This window comes from Lutra lutra, chromosome 7 (assembly GCF_902655055.1).
Source record: "Lutra lutra chromosome 7, mLutLut1.2, whole genome shotgun sequence".
NCBI lineage: Eukaryota > Metazoa > Chordata > Mammalia > Carnivora > Mustelidae > Lutra > Lutra lutra.
The window spans coordinates 46,385,618-46,400,614 of NC_062284.1; the positions used below are offsets into that span (position 1 = coordinate 46,385,618).

The 14,997-nt window shown below is 35.2% G+C and overlaps 1 protein-coding gene across 8 annotated transcripts in view; it reads right to left on the reverse strand.

The window, feature by feature from the left end:
* DENND4A (DENN domain containing 4A) overlaps positions 1 to 14,997 on the reverse strand; it is a 149,164-nt gene that overhangs the window by 49,178 nt on the left and 84,989 nt on the right. For all 8 annotated transcript variants that reach the window (XM_047736990.1, XM_047736989.1, XM_047736996.1 and 5 more), the window contains exons 12-14: positions 14,646 to 14,746; positions 11,820 to 12,038; positions 10,366 to 10,511 (exon numbers count right to left, since the gene is read on the reverse strand). In XM_047736990.1, the coding sequence (XP_047592946.1) occupies positions 10,366 to 10,511; positions 11,820 to 12,038; positions 14,646 to 14,746 (466 nt within the window). The remainder of the gene's footprint in view (positions 1 to 10,365; positions 10,512 to 11,819; positions 12,039 to 14,645; positions 14,747 to 14,997) is intronic.

The following is a 14,997-nucleotide window of genomic DNA, read 5'->3' on the forward strand; positions in this document are numbered from 1 at the left end:
GTGTATCTATACACATATATATATACTTGTGTTTTTCTCTTTCACACATGTATACTCTTATTAAAATGTTACCTCTGGGTAATGGTATTACTGCTTGTCTTTTGCTTATATTGTTATTTTCCAATAAAAAAATAATATGTATTAGCTTTATTGGTTTTTCCAAAAATTACAAAAGTAATCAATCTTCAGAATAAAAGCTTAACCAAATAAAATTTCATAATAAAAATTTAGGCAAAGTAGAATATATTGGTTTTAGAATAAGTAGTTATTTAAATTCTGTTGAAGGATAGTTAAAAATCAGTATTAATAAAGGGTACCTTTCTTTCTAGCCTGTCAAAAAAGAACTTTTATACAGTCAAATTAGCAAAGATATAATAAACTAGATAATCACATACCCTGCTGGTACTCAAAATTGGTAAAGTCTTCTTTAGAAAGCAAGATATATTTAAACACATCTGCCTTATTCTTATTCTAAGAAAATAATCTAACATGAAAAACACCTATCAGCATGAAATATGTTTTTTTTTGCAGGATTGCAATAGCAATACACTGGAAGTCACCCATATTTCAAAAAAAAAACAGGTAAAGTATGATAAATAGATGAAATATACAATCATTAAAAATTAAAGTAATAAAGATCACACACACTTCTGGTTGAACAAGACAAATTAAACACAACAATTTACTTTCAATCCCTCTTGAAATCTCACCAAACTGAGAAGTAAGGGGATTTGAAAAAAACACACACACACACACAAAAACAACGACCAGCAAAGACAAAATGAACTGGAGAGAGGACAATAGCACAGCTGGAAAAACATTTTAGAAGCTGCAAAGTAGATTGACGTGACCTGTGAAAGCTGAAAGCCACAGATCTGGCACTGGGGAGGGGATAAAGGAGAAAAAGCCAAAAATCTAGCCATTTTGCTCCATAGAGTCCCAGAAAGGTCAGGAATGAAAAGTGTTCAATGACCTTGAAGATGGGAATGGACCCAGAGCTGAAGCAGGAGAACTGGTTAAAAGCCTATGTTTAGGGGCGCCTGGGTGGCTCAGTGGGTTGAAGCCTCTGCCTTCTGCTCAGGTCATGATTCCAGGGTCCTGGGCACAGCAGGGAGCCTGCTTCCCCCTCTCTCTCTGCCTGCCTCTCCGCCTACTTGTGATCTCTGTCTGTCAAATAAATAAATAAATAATCTTAAAAAAAAAAAAAAAAAAGCCTATGTTTAAGGACTCCCAGATCCCTGACCCAACTCAGTATTAGGCCACTACCTCTCCACACCATGGCCATAGACAAGGTTGGGTCTTTCTGCGTGACCCAGAGGGACTCTAGACTGAGGACACCAGGCAGAGCTGTGGGAGATGAAGGGTTAATAAAAACAGGTGAAGTGAGTAAAAGCCTACATGATACAAGGGAAAGCCCTCAGTTACCTTCCCCATTCTGCTGTGAGAACACTGGCAACCAGGCTTATACTCCTCAGGCTAAAGACTGGAGATAACCTGTTGGGGAAACTAAGCAGCCTAAAAGAAAAGAATTACAGACACGGATCAAACAGGGACTCTAATGAAATAGGTGAGTTCTTTTATGACCATCAATCTCATACCTAAGGAAACTCCAAGCCTCACCTTCCCATTAAAGCTCCAGTGAGATCTTGTGCCTCATTCTTGAAATACTGACCAAAGATCACACAAGGAAAACTAATAACTTGAAGAAGAATAAAACAAACAAATATTAAAAGCAACATGTGAGTAAGAAGAAGCAAAGACAGGGGGTATGGAGAGGGTGGTTGGGTTATGGACATTGGGGAGGGTATGTGAAATGGTGAGTGCTGTGAAGTATGTAAGCCCGATGATTCACAGACCTGTACCCCTGGGGCAAATAATACATTATATGTTAATAAAAATAATTAATAAATTTAAAAAATGCCATTGGGGGAAAAAAAAGAAGCGGAGACAATGCAGAGGGAAAAAACTCAAAATAACTAAAACGAATAAGCCTACATCCATGATAAGAAGATGCTATAAAAAAAGAGACTTAGAGAAATTATAAATGTGACAGAAGTAAAAATTATACTACAAAAGTTGGAAAAATAAACTTGAAGAAATCTCCCAGAAAATGGAGATGAAAAATAGAGACAGAACATGGGATGAAAAAAGTTAAGAGTATCAGGATAGGAAGGCCAGTGTTCAAATAATACATACTTCAGAAAAAGAGAACTGAAGAAATGGAGTAAAGAAAGAATGGGATGCAGGAAAATTGCCCAGAATCTGAAGAAAATTAGTCTATAGAGTAAAAGGGCCTGTATGTATTCAACTCAACGAAGAAAAGATGGCCTCCACCAGGCATATCCTTATGAAACTTTGGAACATCAAGGATCTTAAATGCTTTCAGAGAGAAGAAGAAATCAGGTACAAAAGGTCAGAAATCAACAGAACACTAGACCATGGTATTCTCAACAATAACATTTGGAGCTAGAAGATTTTAAAATTTTACATCAGCCAAATTAGCAATCAAGTATTGGGAGAGAATAAAGACATTTACAGACAGGCAAGGCATCAAAAAATGTTTATCTCTCATATAGGCTCTCTCACTAAGCTATTGGGAGATGTGCTCCATCAAAAGGAAATACACTAAGAAGTTACTAAAGCCAGAAAGCAGGGGATCCAACTCTGGAGAGAAGTCAATATAAGTCCCAAGGTGATGGTGAAGGAAAAAACCAGGATGACAGAGTAGCAAGCAATCAGTTCAGACTGCAATACACATGGAAATTTCCAGCAAAAATAAAAAAAAAAAATCAAATGGATAGATTACCTGATATGTTGGAAAAACTGAGATTTTTAGATTTTCCACTTTCGTAGAAAAGTTTGGAGATGAATTAATAGACACAAAATAAGAAAATACAGTAATTATTAACTTCGGAGAAAACAAAATCCATGCATGAAAGGAAATCTAATTACTATATATATGTGGCCTAGCTGGGATGACATGCAAAGTGATAATAATATTAACACCAAACAACAATTTGAGCAAAATTCCTTATAATGACACTGGGAGAATTCAGGTGGTGTGGTAGGTATGACATTAATGGATAATACATAAAACATTAATGGATAATTAATGGATAGTACATAAAACAATCAGCAGCAATAAAAACATGTTATTTGGAAATCTTAAGGTAAAAAGCTGAAGAAATGGATGAAAGAAATGGATGAAAGTAGTTGCCTTTGGGGAGTAAAAACTAGGGGCAGGAAGGAATGAGACCAAAGCCTTGGAAAATTATTTGACTTTTTAAATTGTTATGTTAATTGTTATGTTTTACTGTAGGAAAAATGAAAATTTCCTTTTATGAGATTTGACAATGATATTAAAAATGCCTATAAGGTCTGGCTGTATAAAAAATTGGAAAACTATATTATAATTATATAAAAAAAACACTGAAAGTAAATGGCACTGGGCTTTACAGAGTTTTTTCTCTCATTTTCCACACTTCCTGTTTTGTTAGTCATTTAATAATATTGTTAAAAATTAAACTTTCAATAAAAACAGAGAACACCTGAGCCATTATTAGCAAATTGAGCAGTATTTTTAAAACAACAGCATTAGGAATATGTCAATAACTCAAATCATAGGTAACCCAATAGGATACAGTTTTCATGGGCAACCCAAGAACAATGAGAAGCTCTATACACAAACATTTGATGCAGATGAAATGTGGTTGATCTAATTATAAGGGCAGCAATGATAATGAAGAAGAAGAGATAGTTAAATACCCAAGGTCACTGGAAAGAAAGGTGGAAACTACTCCTGTCTCCATGATTGAACATTATGAGAGCAAAATGCTTGTCTATGAACAATAGATGTTTTTACATTTTTGTTTATTTGTTATTTATTCTTTTAAAATTTATTTGTCACAGAGAGAGAGAGAGAGAGAGCAGAGAGAGCCAGAGAGAACATGTGTGGGGGAGGGGCAGAGGGAGAAGCTGGAGAAGTGGGAGAAGCAAGGTGTCTCTGAGCAGGGAGCCTGTGGGTTGGGTGCGGTGGCGGTGGGTGAGGGGGGGTTGCTGATCCCAGGATCCTGGGATCATGACCTGAGCCCAAGGCAGACAAGACACTTAACCGACCAAGCCACCCAGGCACTCCTAAATTTCCAGCCACTTTGATCACACAGAAAAAAACCTGTATGAGGACAGCTGCTCTAATTCTCAGCACTATAAAGTCTGTTAAAATACTTTGCAGATTCAGTACCCTGGGAAAAGATATTTCCTTTAACCTGTATACAAATAAAATCGCATTTCAACATTATAAAAACAGTCATGCTATATACATCCTACATTTATCAGTTGGCCATTTCTGTCTTTTGGAAAGCACAGTGACATCTGCCCATTGGAAGAAAAAGAAATCCAACACCCACGACAGGATAAAATTAAAATAATTTTCATATTCTCTTCATATTTTTTCCGTAAGACATTAATATACTTAGAGAACACTGAAGAGGGATGCTTGGGAGACTAAGAAAAATCTTACCAGACTATCTGTTAAACAAAACTGCCCTTAGTTAAGAACCCTCCTATAGGAACAGATTGTAAGGATTTAAAACATAATCATATGAAGAACAAGAACACATGGTTCTTAAATTAGTCATAAATGAAGCTCAAATAATTCTCATACATTGTTTCTCATAGTCCTATTCAGTATTACCCACTCTAGTTTCCTAAAGTTGGGCAAATGTTTTCTGTTTGAATATGCAGAGATTGAAAGAGGAATATGTCTAATTCCTATTCATTCTTCGTCATGGATTAACTTAGGTAGTTAATGTATATATAATATTATTTATATATAATTTATATAAAAATATCTATATATAAATATATAATATGTAATTTATATATATTACTTATTTCCCATAGCTAAATTACCAGAGGCAAGAGGATCTGTTCACTTACATGATTAAAAGTCACCCAAATAAGAAACAACCCCACATAAATGATTATTTAAAAGTATTATTGATATTCATAAAACATTTGCAGATTAAAAGCAAGTACTCACTTGCTTTACTAAGCATACTTAAACTGTGGTATTAAAAAATGAAAGGTACTAACAGTACTGTATAATTATTTACTATTTCAGAGAGTTCTGCTTAACAAAACTAGGAATACAATTAACCTTTAACTGCATATGAAGGTTATTAAGATGTATTTTGGATCTTGTGACATTTTATTTTTTTCTCTAATAAAAAACTTCTTGAATTATAATAAAGTACATACAAGTAACTATGTTTTAGTCAGTTAATTTTCAGTTTTAATTTTCTTAGTCACTAAAATCTTTAAGTGCAACATGATTCCATTATATATAAGTGATCTTTTGTTGGATCTAGATTTTGAGTAGGTGAACAGCATTTCAGTAAAATGATCTGTATAGAAACAGTGGTTACACGTTAAACAGGATTGGCTTTTTTTTGACAGAATGTATATTCTTTAAGTGCTTATTCTTATCAAGTCCTGCACTTGTGCTTTAAAACATAATTTCTTTATCCTTTTTTATAGGAATAATTGGTTGGTTTTATGTAAAAAATGGTGTTTCTGGGGGTGTCTAGCTGGCTGAGGAGGTAGAGCACGTGACTCTTAATCTGACTCCAAGTAAATAGCAGGTGACCTACTTTCAGAAATTCCTAGACAATATAATCTAGTAATTATCAGTGATAAATATCCTTCTTAGAACATGATGCCCTAGGTACCTAGCAGAAGTGTTATATGTCTTACAATATTAATGAGTATTTTAAAAACCATGTGATACTGACATTACTGTATGAATTCTTAGCTGAAACACAAACTTGTGAACAGGGTCCATAAAATGAGTAGAAAAAGAGAACAAGATTTCTTGTCTTCTGCATCATTAATTGGATTCCCACAACAAATTCAGTGTTCCCATGTGGATTAATCAATGTATTGGCTTAAGTATGCTATTAGCAAAACTCTGATCACTAGTTCAGTCCCATATGATTAATTAGCTTGGCAGAGGAACAAACTATTACATGAATGTGTGTCATTGTTCACAAGGCAAGCTCAATGAGCATATATGGATGACCACTGGAAGTCCAGCACCACAGGGGAAAACTTCCACCAAAGTGCATAATGGTGTAAGAAACATCTCCCTCTCTCTCTTTTTTAAAATAGGCTCTATGCCCAACATGGGGCTTGAACTCATGACCCTCAGATTAAGAGTCACGTGCTCTACCTCCTCAGCCAGCTAGACACCCCCAGAAACACCATTTTTTACATAAAACCAACCAATTATTCCTATAAAAAAGGATAAAGAAATTATGTTTTAAAGCACACTTTTCTGTTTACCACGCACCTTTCTATTTATTTACTCTTTCTATTAAGCACCAAATAAGGCAAACCTACAGATTTGATTAAGATAAGTGAAAGCCAAATTCTTGGCACAATGCTTCAATGAAAATAAAACTGTCAAGGAGCTACCTCTCAAAATAGGATTTTGAAGCTCTATATAGGCAGAGTTCAACCTACAAAGAAGGCAGGGTTCTAAAAGTCCACTTCTAAATAGAGTATTCAAAATCAGGTTGATAGAAATGGTCTATGTTTTGGAGTCATGGTCACATGGAAATCTTTTTTTTTTTTTTTAAGATTTATTTATTTATTTATTTGACAGACAGAGATCACAAGTAGGCAGAGAGGCAGGCAGAGAGAGAGGGGGGAAGGAGGCTCCCTGCTGAGCAGACAGCCCGATGCGATGCGTGGCTGGATCCCAGGACCCTGGGATCATGACCTGAGCCGAAGGCAGAGGCTTTAACCCACTGAGCCATCCAGGCGCCCCCACATGGAAATCTTATTTGCCAAAACTCATCAAACTGTACATTTCAGAGGTGCAATTTACTATGTGTATATTATATCTCAATAAACTTTGGTTTTTAAAACATGTCCTAAAAGGTGATTTCAGTACCATTCCACCAAAAAGAAATTTAATATATTTTTCTAGCAGAACACTGAAGCCCTGCACCATTTGAACCACAGCTAATCATCATTTACATCCATGTTTCTATGAAAAAATGCATTATGAGTTCTAAGTGGATAATGGCATATATCCATTTTTTTCCCCAACTGCAAAGCATTTCAAGAACTAGGGTGATTATTTCTAGGCACCTTAACATTCTCTATCAGCACAAGCAACAGTATTTCTCTACATCATTCATCCATCAAGTGTTCTAAATGGAAGGATCTTAACTTGTTCTTGTTCTTCATATGTATAAGTCATTTAAAAGTCAAACATTTCTATGTCATGAAATGATAAAACCAAATGAATGGCCATTCTATAAAATCAAAAATTGGTAAAATATAAAAAATAGTCAATAGAAAAAAAGTTTTCTACTTTTTAGTTCATCCAATACTACTTTGAACACTGGGAAATATGCAAAGTGATCTCTCCTCACAATGTGTTTTAAACATAGGTAAGAAAACAACACAGAAAGACTAGATGACTTGTCTCAAATCACAAGTATAAGAGCTGAGACTCAAGTAGTCCTTATTCCCAAGGCAGTGTTTTTCCTATTACATCTGATATAGTTAGAATCATTTCTCATTTTTATAAGACATATTTGGTACTGATTTAATAGTAAAAAACACTTTCGAGTCCAACTCAGAACTGAGCCAATTTCTGAATACTGAGGGATGAGCTGTATTTTGGCTATTATGCCCCCTGCCCTCAAAAATCACTAATTTTCTTTCAGTCACATAAATTTGAACATGATGGACTTCTTTAAACAACCTTACAAGTATAACTTATTGAGTAAATATATGACAAAACTTTGCTCTCTCCCCTTCTTCTATTGTCATGGGCATAAAATCATGAACATTATGTACATATAGTCACAAATTTATATGAGAGTTTCAAGTATAGTAACTTTTCAAGTACAAACAACTCTTCCCCTTTCATCTTTAGAGTAAATTGCTGGCCTGATGACCCACCACCCCTGAATGCTTTAGTGTGTACTTCCTACAAACAATGACATTCTCTTATCTAACCATAACACAGCATGAAAATGTAGAAATTAACATGTTACACTATTATGGTCTAATCCTCAAACTACATATACATTTTAATGATTACATTAATAATGTTCTGCCTAAAGCATCCAATTCTGAACTATACATTGTATTTGCTTGTCAAGTCTCTTCAGTTTCCTTCACCTTTGAACAGTTTCTCAATTTTTCCTTTATTTTCTTAACCCTGACAGTTCATGGATTACAGAATAGGTATTTTGTAGAATGTCACTTAATTTGAGTTTGTGTGAAATTTCCTTGAGATTATGCAGGTTATAGGCATCTTTGGCAGAAATATCATAGAGTTGTTGTATTCTCACTGTGGCCTATTATAGGCGTATGATGCTGATTTATTCCACTACTGATGACATTCACTTTGATTAGATAAAAGTGGGGTCTGCCAGGCATTCTGTTCCACCATAACGTTACTCTTTCTTTCCCCTTTTGTAATGAATACATATTTTGTGCAGAGGTACTTTGAAATTAAAGTCCTGTTTCTCATCAGACTCTTGATTGATATCTGTGTAGACTCATAGTTTCCTATTTTTTTCAATGGGTTATGATCTCTTACTAACATTTGATGTTCAAGTTGTTCCAGATGTAATCAGTGGGAGTCCCTCAAGCTGGCTTGTCTGCGTGTGTGTGTGTGTGCACGCGTGTGAACACACACATGCACAAGCATCTGCCTGTATATGTGTGGTGTTGTTTTTAAAAAACACGTCTCCATTATTGGAGCGATTTCTTGTTTTCCAGCACAAGATATTTCAGGGCTCATTTCGTATTTTCTTGCCCTAGACCCAATCATTTCTCCAAGGAGTCCTAATTCCTTTTAATGGAGAATGGTATTTAGAAGCCAAAATCCGTGCATTTGGTATACTCATTGCTATTGGAGATGGCTGCTCCCAGGTCCTATTGTACAGAGCTAGGGAGTATATGTTCACACGAAGACAAACGCACTTATATCTATACTTATTTCTATTTTTTTCTATACATATTGAATACCAATAATACATCAAGCCTCCAATTCCATTCTAATACCTCAGGGTTCATTCAGGTTTTCTCCTTTTCTGTATTACTTAGTCCCTTCTCTGACAGAGTAACTTCATTGTTCTTAACATATTTACTTATTTGATCTATTTCCCCATATGCTACATTCTCCCATCTCCACCACCACCCTTCCCCACATATATGACTTCTTCACTCTAATTTGGCTTCAACAACTACTTCCAGACCAACCCCCTACCCCCATCAAGCTGGCATCTTCCTCATCCATATCAAACTCTGATACCCCATTAGCTGCCCCTACTCAGTAGAGATACTCTCCTTACCTTGCCCAGACTCTTGATACTCCATCCTGTTTCTGCACGGATCCTCTTCTCATCCTTCCCCTAGCACAGACACTCTTTTTATTCTCTCATCCTCTGATTTTTCTCTGTGCTAGGTCACCCCTTGCATGGATGTTGTCTTCACCTGTCTTGGGCTCCAATACCCAATGCTAGGCTGCTCTTCCTTCTTCACCCCATTCAGGTTTTGACACCCCCCTTCTGGCCACTGTTCCCAAACTCCTCTCTGTTCAGTAGGGATACCTACCTTGCTCCATCCCATCTAATGATATTAGGACTGAAGGGGAAGGGAAGGTTTCACACACGAATTTAAAATACCACAATTAATTCACTTAATTTAAGCTACAAACTCACTTCCAAATTGTAAATATATTCAAGTAAAATATTCATTATGCTCTACACCTACTCTCAGCATATGGCAGTCCTCAAAAAGGAAAGGTGAAAATTAAGGATGTTCAAGTTAGCGGTCCACATACTTGGAGAGAACTCCTATAGTCTGTAAGTGGGCAGGCAAGGTTACACACCTGAGTGCTAAAATAAAACTGATAATTCAATAAAATCCTGCAAGGTACTCCTAAGAGGTGCTCTTTAGTATCTAGAAGGCCCAACAGAACTTCCATAATAAAGAGTCAATGATGAAATGGAATGAACTTAGATTTTCTTAAAAGCTGATAAAAGTTTGGGACGCCTGGGTGGCTCAGTTGGTTAAGCAGCTGCCTTCAGCTCAGGTCATGATCCCAGCGTCCTGGGATCGAGTCCCACATCGGGCTCCTTGCTCATCCGGGAGTCTGCTTCTCCCTCTGCCTCTGCCTGCCATTCTGTCTGCCTGTGCTTGCTCTCTGTCTCTCTCTCTGGCAAATAAATAAATAAAATCTTTAAAAAAAAAAAGTTAAATAGAAATATATAACTCAGAATATTTAAAACAATCACACAAAATAAGTCAGGGCACTGTAGACATACTATTACTTACTTTATCTACACAATCATCAAAAAATGCCAGGCTTGCATCTTTATCACTGACAAAAGAACATTCCTCAATGAAGCGAATGAACATTTGTGTTTTGGTCATCATGCTATAGAATTTTTGATGTGACCGGTCCCGGCTTCTTAAGAAAGCTGTTCAACATAAATTCATAATGTCACAAAACATAGCACCATTCAAAGATTCATTAAATTTTAAGCCAGGAGAAACTTGATTAACCACATACCCCCTCAACCCACCACTTTGAAGAAAAAGAAACGAAGACTCCTGAGAAGGGACATGACCTGAAAAAGACGGCAACAGGAAGGGAACTTCAATCCAGATCTTTCAAATCCTCACCCAGAATTGTCTCTGTGGTACCCTCACTACCTTGAAGATTACACATAAAGTAGCAAATCTGAAAGCATGCTTAAAATTCCTTTTTTCCTCGAGCAGGTGTTACATGCTCTATGCTCATGGCATGCTCTCTGTCCATGTATTTGGCTTTCACAAAGCCCCAGTTACATTTCTTCTAGTATTTGTTTATGTCTGTGTCTTACTGAAATAGAGTAAAAATTTACTTCCTGATTTCATGCTCCACGTTGTTCGCTGTGGTCAGTTACAGTACATTTGGGCCTTTTTTTGGGGCCCATAAACTCAAATTATTTCCATCTGTTCTCTCTGCTTAAAACTGTCTTCTACTTTTCTTTTGTGTGGCTAATTTCTACTCATCCCTGAGACCATGGCTCAGACATAAATTCCTTGGAAGGGATTTCTGTGATTTTAAGTTGTGAAATAAAGTGTTCATTCATATTATTTTCAAATTGCTTATCTTCTTGCCAATAAGCTCAATGGGAGAAGTGACCATGTCTCTCTCTCTCTCTTTTTTTTTGTGACCATGTGTCTTCTGCATACCACTATATACTTAGCATTTAGAGAAACTCAATATATGCTTATTAAATGAATTTCTCGTGCAAATGTTATATGCCACAAAAGAAAAATACATATGTATTATGACAGAAATTGCACTCCAGGGCTCTCCAACTTCTTTTGCTTCGGGGCACAAACAGAAAGTAATATTTATAGAGCACACTGAAGTAAAATGAATGAGGCTGCCCATGCCTGGAGGTGGCCATCCCAGGGGCTCCTCTGAGTGTCCGACATTGTCCAGGTGCTCTGAAAGCTAAAAATATCAGTATCACAACACATCTGTGACACAATATTTCTATATGGTTAGGAAGCACTGTGCTTTTCAAATATTTAGCTAATGGGATTAGAACTAATGTGCCCAAGAAATAACTAGTTTTGTGGAGATGGAGTACCAACAAAGTTGATCTTCACATATTCCCAAAATAGGTATGTGTTTTTATAAACATGAGCTATTAATTAACACAGAAAGCAACTGAATCATCATAAGGCTAAACTCAATAAAATGAAAAGTATAAAACTATATAATCACTCACCTTGTAGGGCAAAAAGAGAGGATGCATCTGTGGCTGTCTCAGACGGGGCCTGTGTTATTGGTCTTAAGTATGATCTATAACCTTTTAAAATAGAGGCCATGAAATACAAAAATGCCTCTTGGATTTCCAGATCTATCATATGCAACCTTTTTCCAGAATTAAAATCATAGTCATTCATTGTTAAGTCCATTAGTCCATCGTCTCTTGGTCTCTGCTGCACTGTGAAGAAAATGAGTTTGAGTGGTTTTTCCAAACTGTTGAAACCAATGTTCAAAATGATATCAATATAAATTCGTTATATAGGTAAGTCAAGTCATTCTGCTATATACCTTAAACTTATACAGTCCTGTATGTCAATTATATCTCAAAAAAATAGAAAGAAATACATGTGCTGTTTTCAAAAGGTCTCAAGCTACCTGAACTCTGTGTTTATACAACTTCATAATAGGTAAACCCTGGCAAAGCTTGCTACATCATTTTTTTTTTTGGCTCTGCTGCATATATTTCAACCAAAGTAAATATAAAATTATTTGTTTATCTGAACAACCACCAAAAAAATTCATGTTCTGAAACAACTATATATAAACTAATAAGTGAAAATCATAGCAACCATATCAGCAGGATACAGGGGTAAATGCATTAGTCCTATCTCTGCCCACTGCCCACTCCTTTTAAAAAATATAAGTGCCTACAGGAAAAACACATGAGGATTAAAATGTGAAAAACAGCTCTTCCTCTTCCTGAACAATTCACTGCTAAAGCCATTAGTAGTAAAATAACAAATTCACAATAGAGAGGCCTGGTAGACGCCACCTTAAGTGCACAAAGTAGACATCGTCATAAATTATGGGACATATGGTAAGGATGGTAAAGATCCTAGGTAAGGATGCTAGGAAAGGAACATAGTGTCACTTCTGCGATAGTCTTGCCAAAGACATCTGACCTGTATTTACCATGAGGAAAACCCACATCATGGACCATTCTATGATAGGAAGTATCATCTTCAAAAGAATCAAGAAGAAGGAGGAAAAATCAAGGAACTGTTCAGAGAAAAGGAGACTAAAGAGACTTGAAACTAAATTATAACACCTGATTTGGAAATGGATTACTTTGCTATAAAGAACATTATTATGATAACTGATGAAACAAGAATCTGGTCTGTGGATAAAGATGACAGTCACGCTCAATGATAATTTCCTGATTTTCATGGTTATATTGCACTGATACAGAAGAATATGTTTTTTGGTAGGAAATATATTCCATTTGGAGGTGATGAGGCATCTATTCTCAAAGGTCAGGGAAATATCTGTGATTGTTTCAAAATTTAAACACTTTTTAAAATATGAGGAACAATAAATTATCTTAGAGAGTTTTTTTTTTCCCTTCGTTCTGGAGTTGTTATTGTCCAAAAAAGTAACAAACAATACTGGGAAGAATGTGGGCATTGATACAGAAGGCCTAGATTTTAATCCTAACTTCATCCTTGTTAACTGTATTATCTCTGACAAGCTATTTTACCTCCCTCAACTTATAAATGTGAAAGTGTTCTGAAGCTGTAAAGTGTTACACAATCCTTAACTACCAGTACTGTTTAAAAGCTTATAGTTTTAAGATTCTGCCCTTCAGTTGAGCTGGATGGGCTATTTCACTAATTTTAATAATATTTTAAATATTGCTACAAAAGCTGCTGGACTTCTCAGCCACTTAAAAGAAGTACATGCCTTGTTAGAGAGCAATGAAGTAGTTAGCTTAACTAAAATTCTATACAGATTTATTTGTTCTATAAGATAAAATGTTGTTCTATTGGGATGTCACCATATCCCAGTCCTTATAAGCTGCTTCCAAATCAACTGCTTATTTTAAGGTTTGCTTTGGAAACATTGTCTTCTTCCATGCCTATTTCCAAATATACAGGTACTTTGAATCCTCAAGGATATAGTCCCCTTCCTATGTTTACATTTCACCTAACACATAAATGAAAACCTCAAATATTGCTGTATCATCACTCACCATTTTTTCACACAATAATTTAGTAAGTATTAAATTATGGGCCCTGATTGGGCTGTTGTTATAAAATACCAAGAGGATTAGATAAATGATAAATACATAAATGAGAACCTCAAATATTGCTACACCGTCACTGACCATTTTTCATACAATAAGTTTTAATTTATGGGCTCTGAATGAGCCATTGTTATAAAATACCAAGAGGATTAAAGAAATGAAGGTTTAATTCTTCTTATCAGGATTTCTGGATCACTGACAAGGTATTCTTATATAAGCTTTTTACTGAAGTATTCCATATCCTAATCAATTTTTCATTTTGATTAATTTCTTAATGCATTTGGCAAGCTTCTATTTTCAAATTATTTGAGGTAAGCATAGCATTAATCCATGAAAGGCGAAAAGGATATGACCCAGCTCTCACCCCATCAAAATCATCAGCATTTTCTAATTTAAACCATCTGTCTTAAATTTTCAAAACTAAACTTCTATTCTATGTATGAAGAAAATATATAAGAGGAAACCCTTATTTTTCCCCTGGCATTTCAATAATAGTAAAATTAAAGAAAACAGTGACCTTAACCTCTTTTTGAATTTTATTATTCTAAAATGGTTCTATGAAAATGTAGTAGATATAAAATATAAATTTTATAAATTTCCTATTCAGCTTCTAACAAATTTTGCTTTAATGTTCATTTGCCCTTAAGATTATAAAAACATTTCCCTCAGATAAAATAAACAGTATCCTTTTACAAGTAAGGCAAAGTAACTGGAGTCCTTTTTCAGATTAAATTACTTCCTTTAATTAAGTTATACACTTACATTTTGCCAACTGCTGGTGCAAATTATTCAGAGTGTTCATCAGATTTTTACATGGTTTCTTTGGAAGTATCTTCCAGGCTACATTTTTCTTGTCACCAGTTCTGAGATTAAATGATAACAATAATATATTTGTTAGGTGGACTTTTTTTTGCTATACATAAAAAAGGGAAAAGAGAAAATACATTGAACAAAAAATAAAACATACAAAAAATTCTAATAGGAGAAAAATACTCAGGGTAAGTTGGGATGCAGAATATTTAAAAATTAATTCACATGAGGGAAGAACCCTGTATTAAATATAGCTCAAAAATTTATAATTATGTCAGTACTGAGTAAATTCCACTTGCATTAT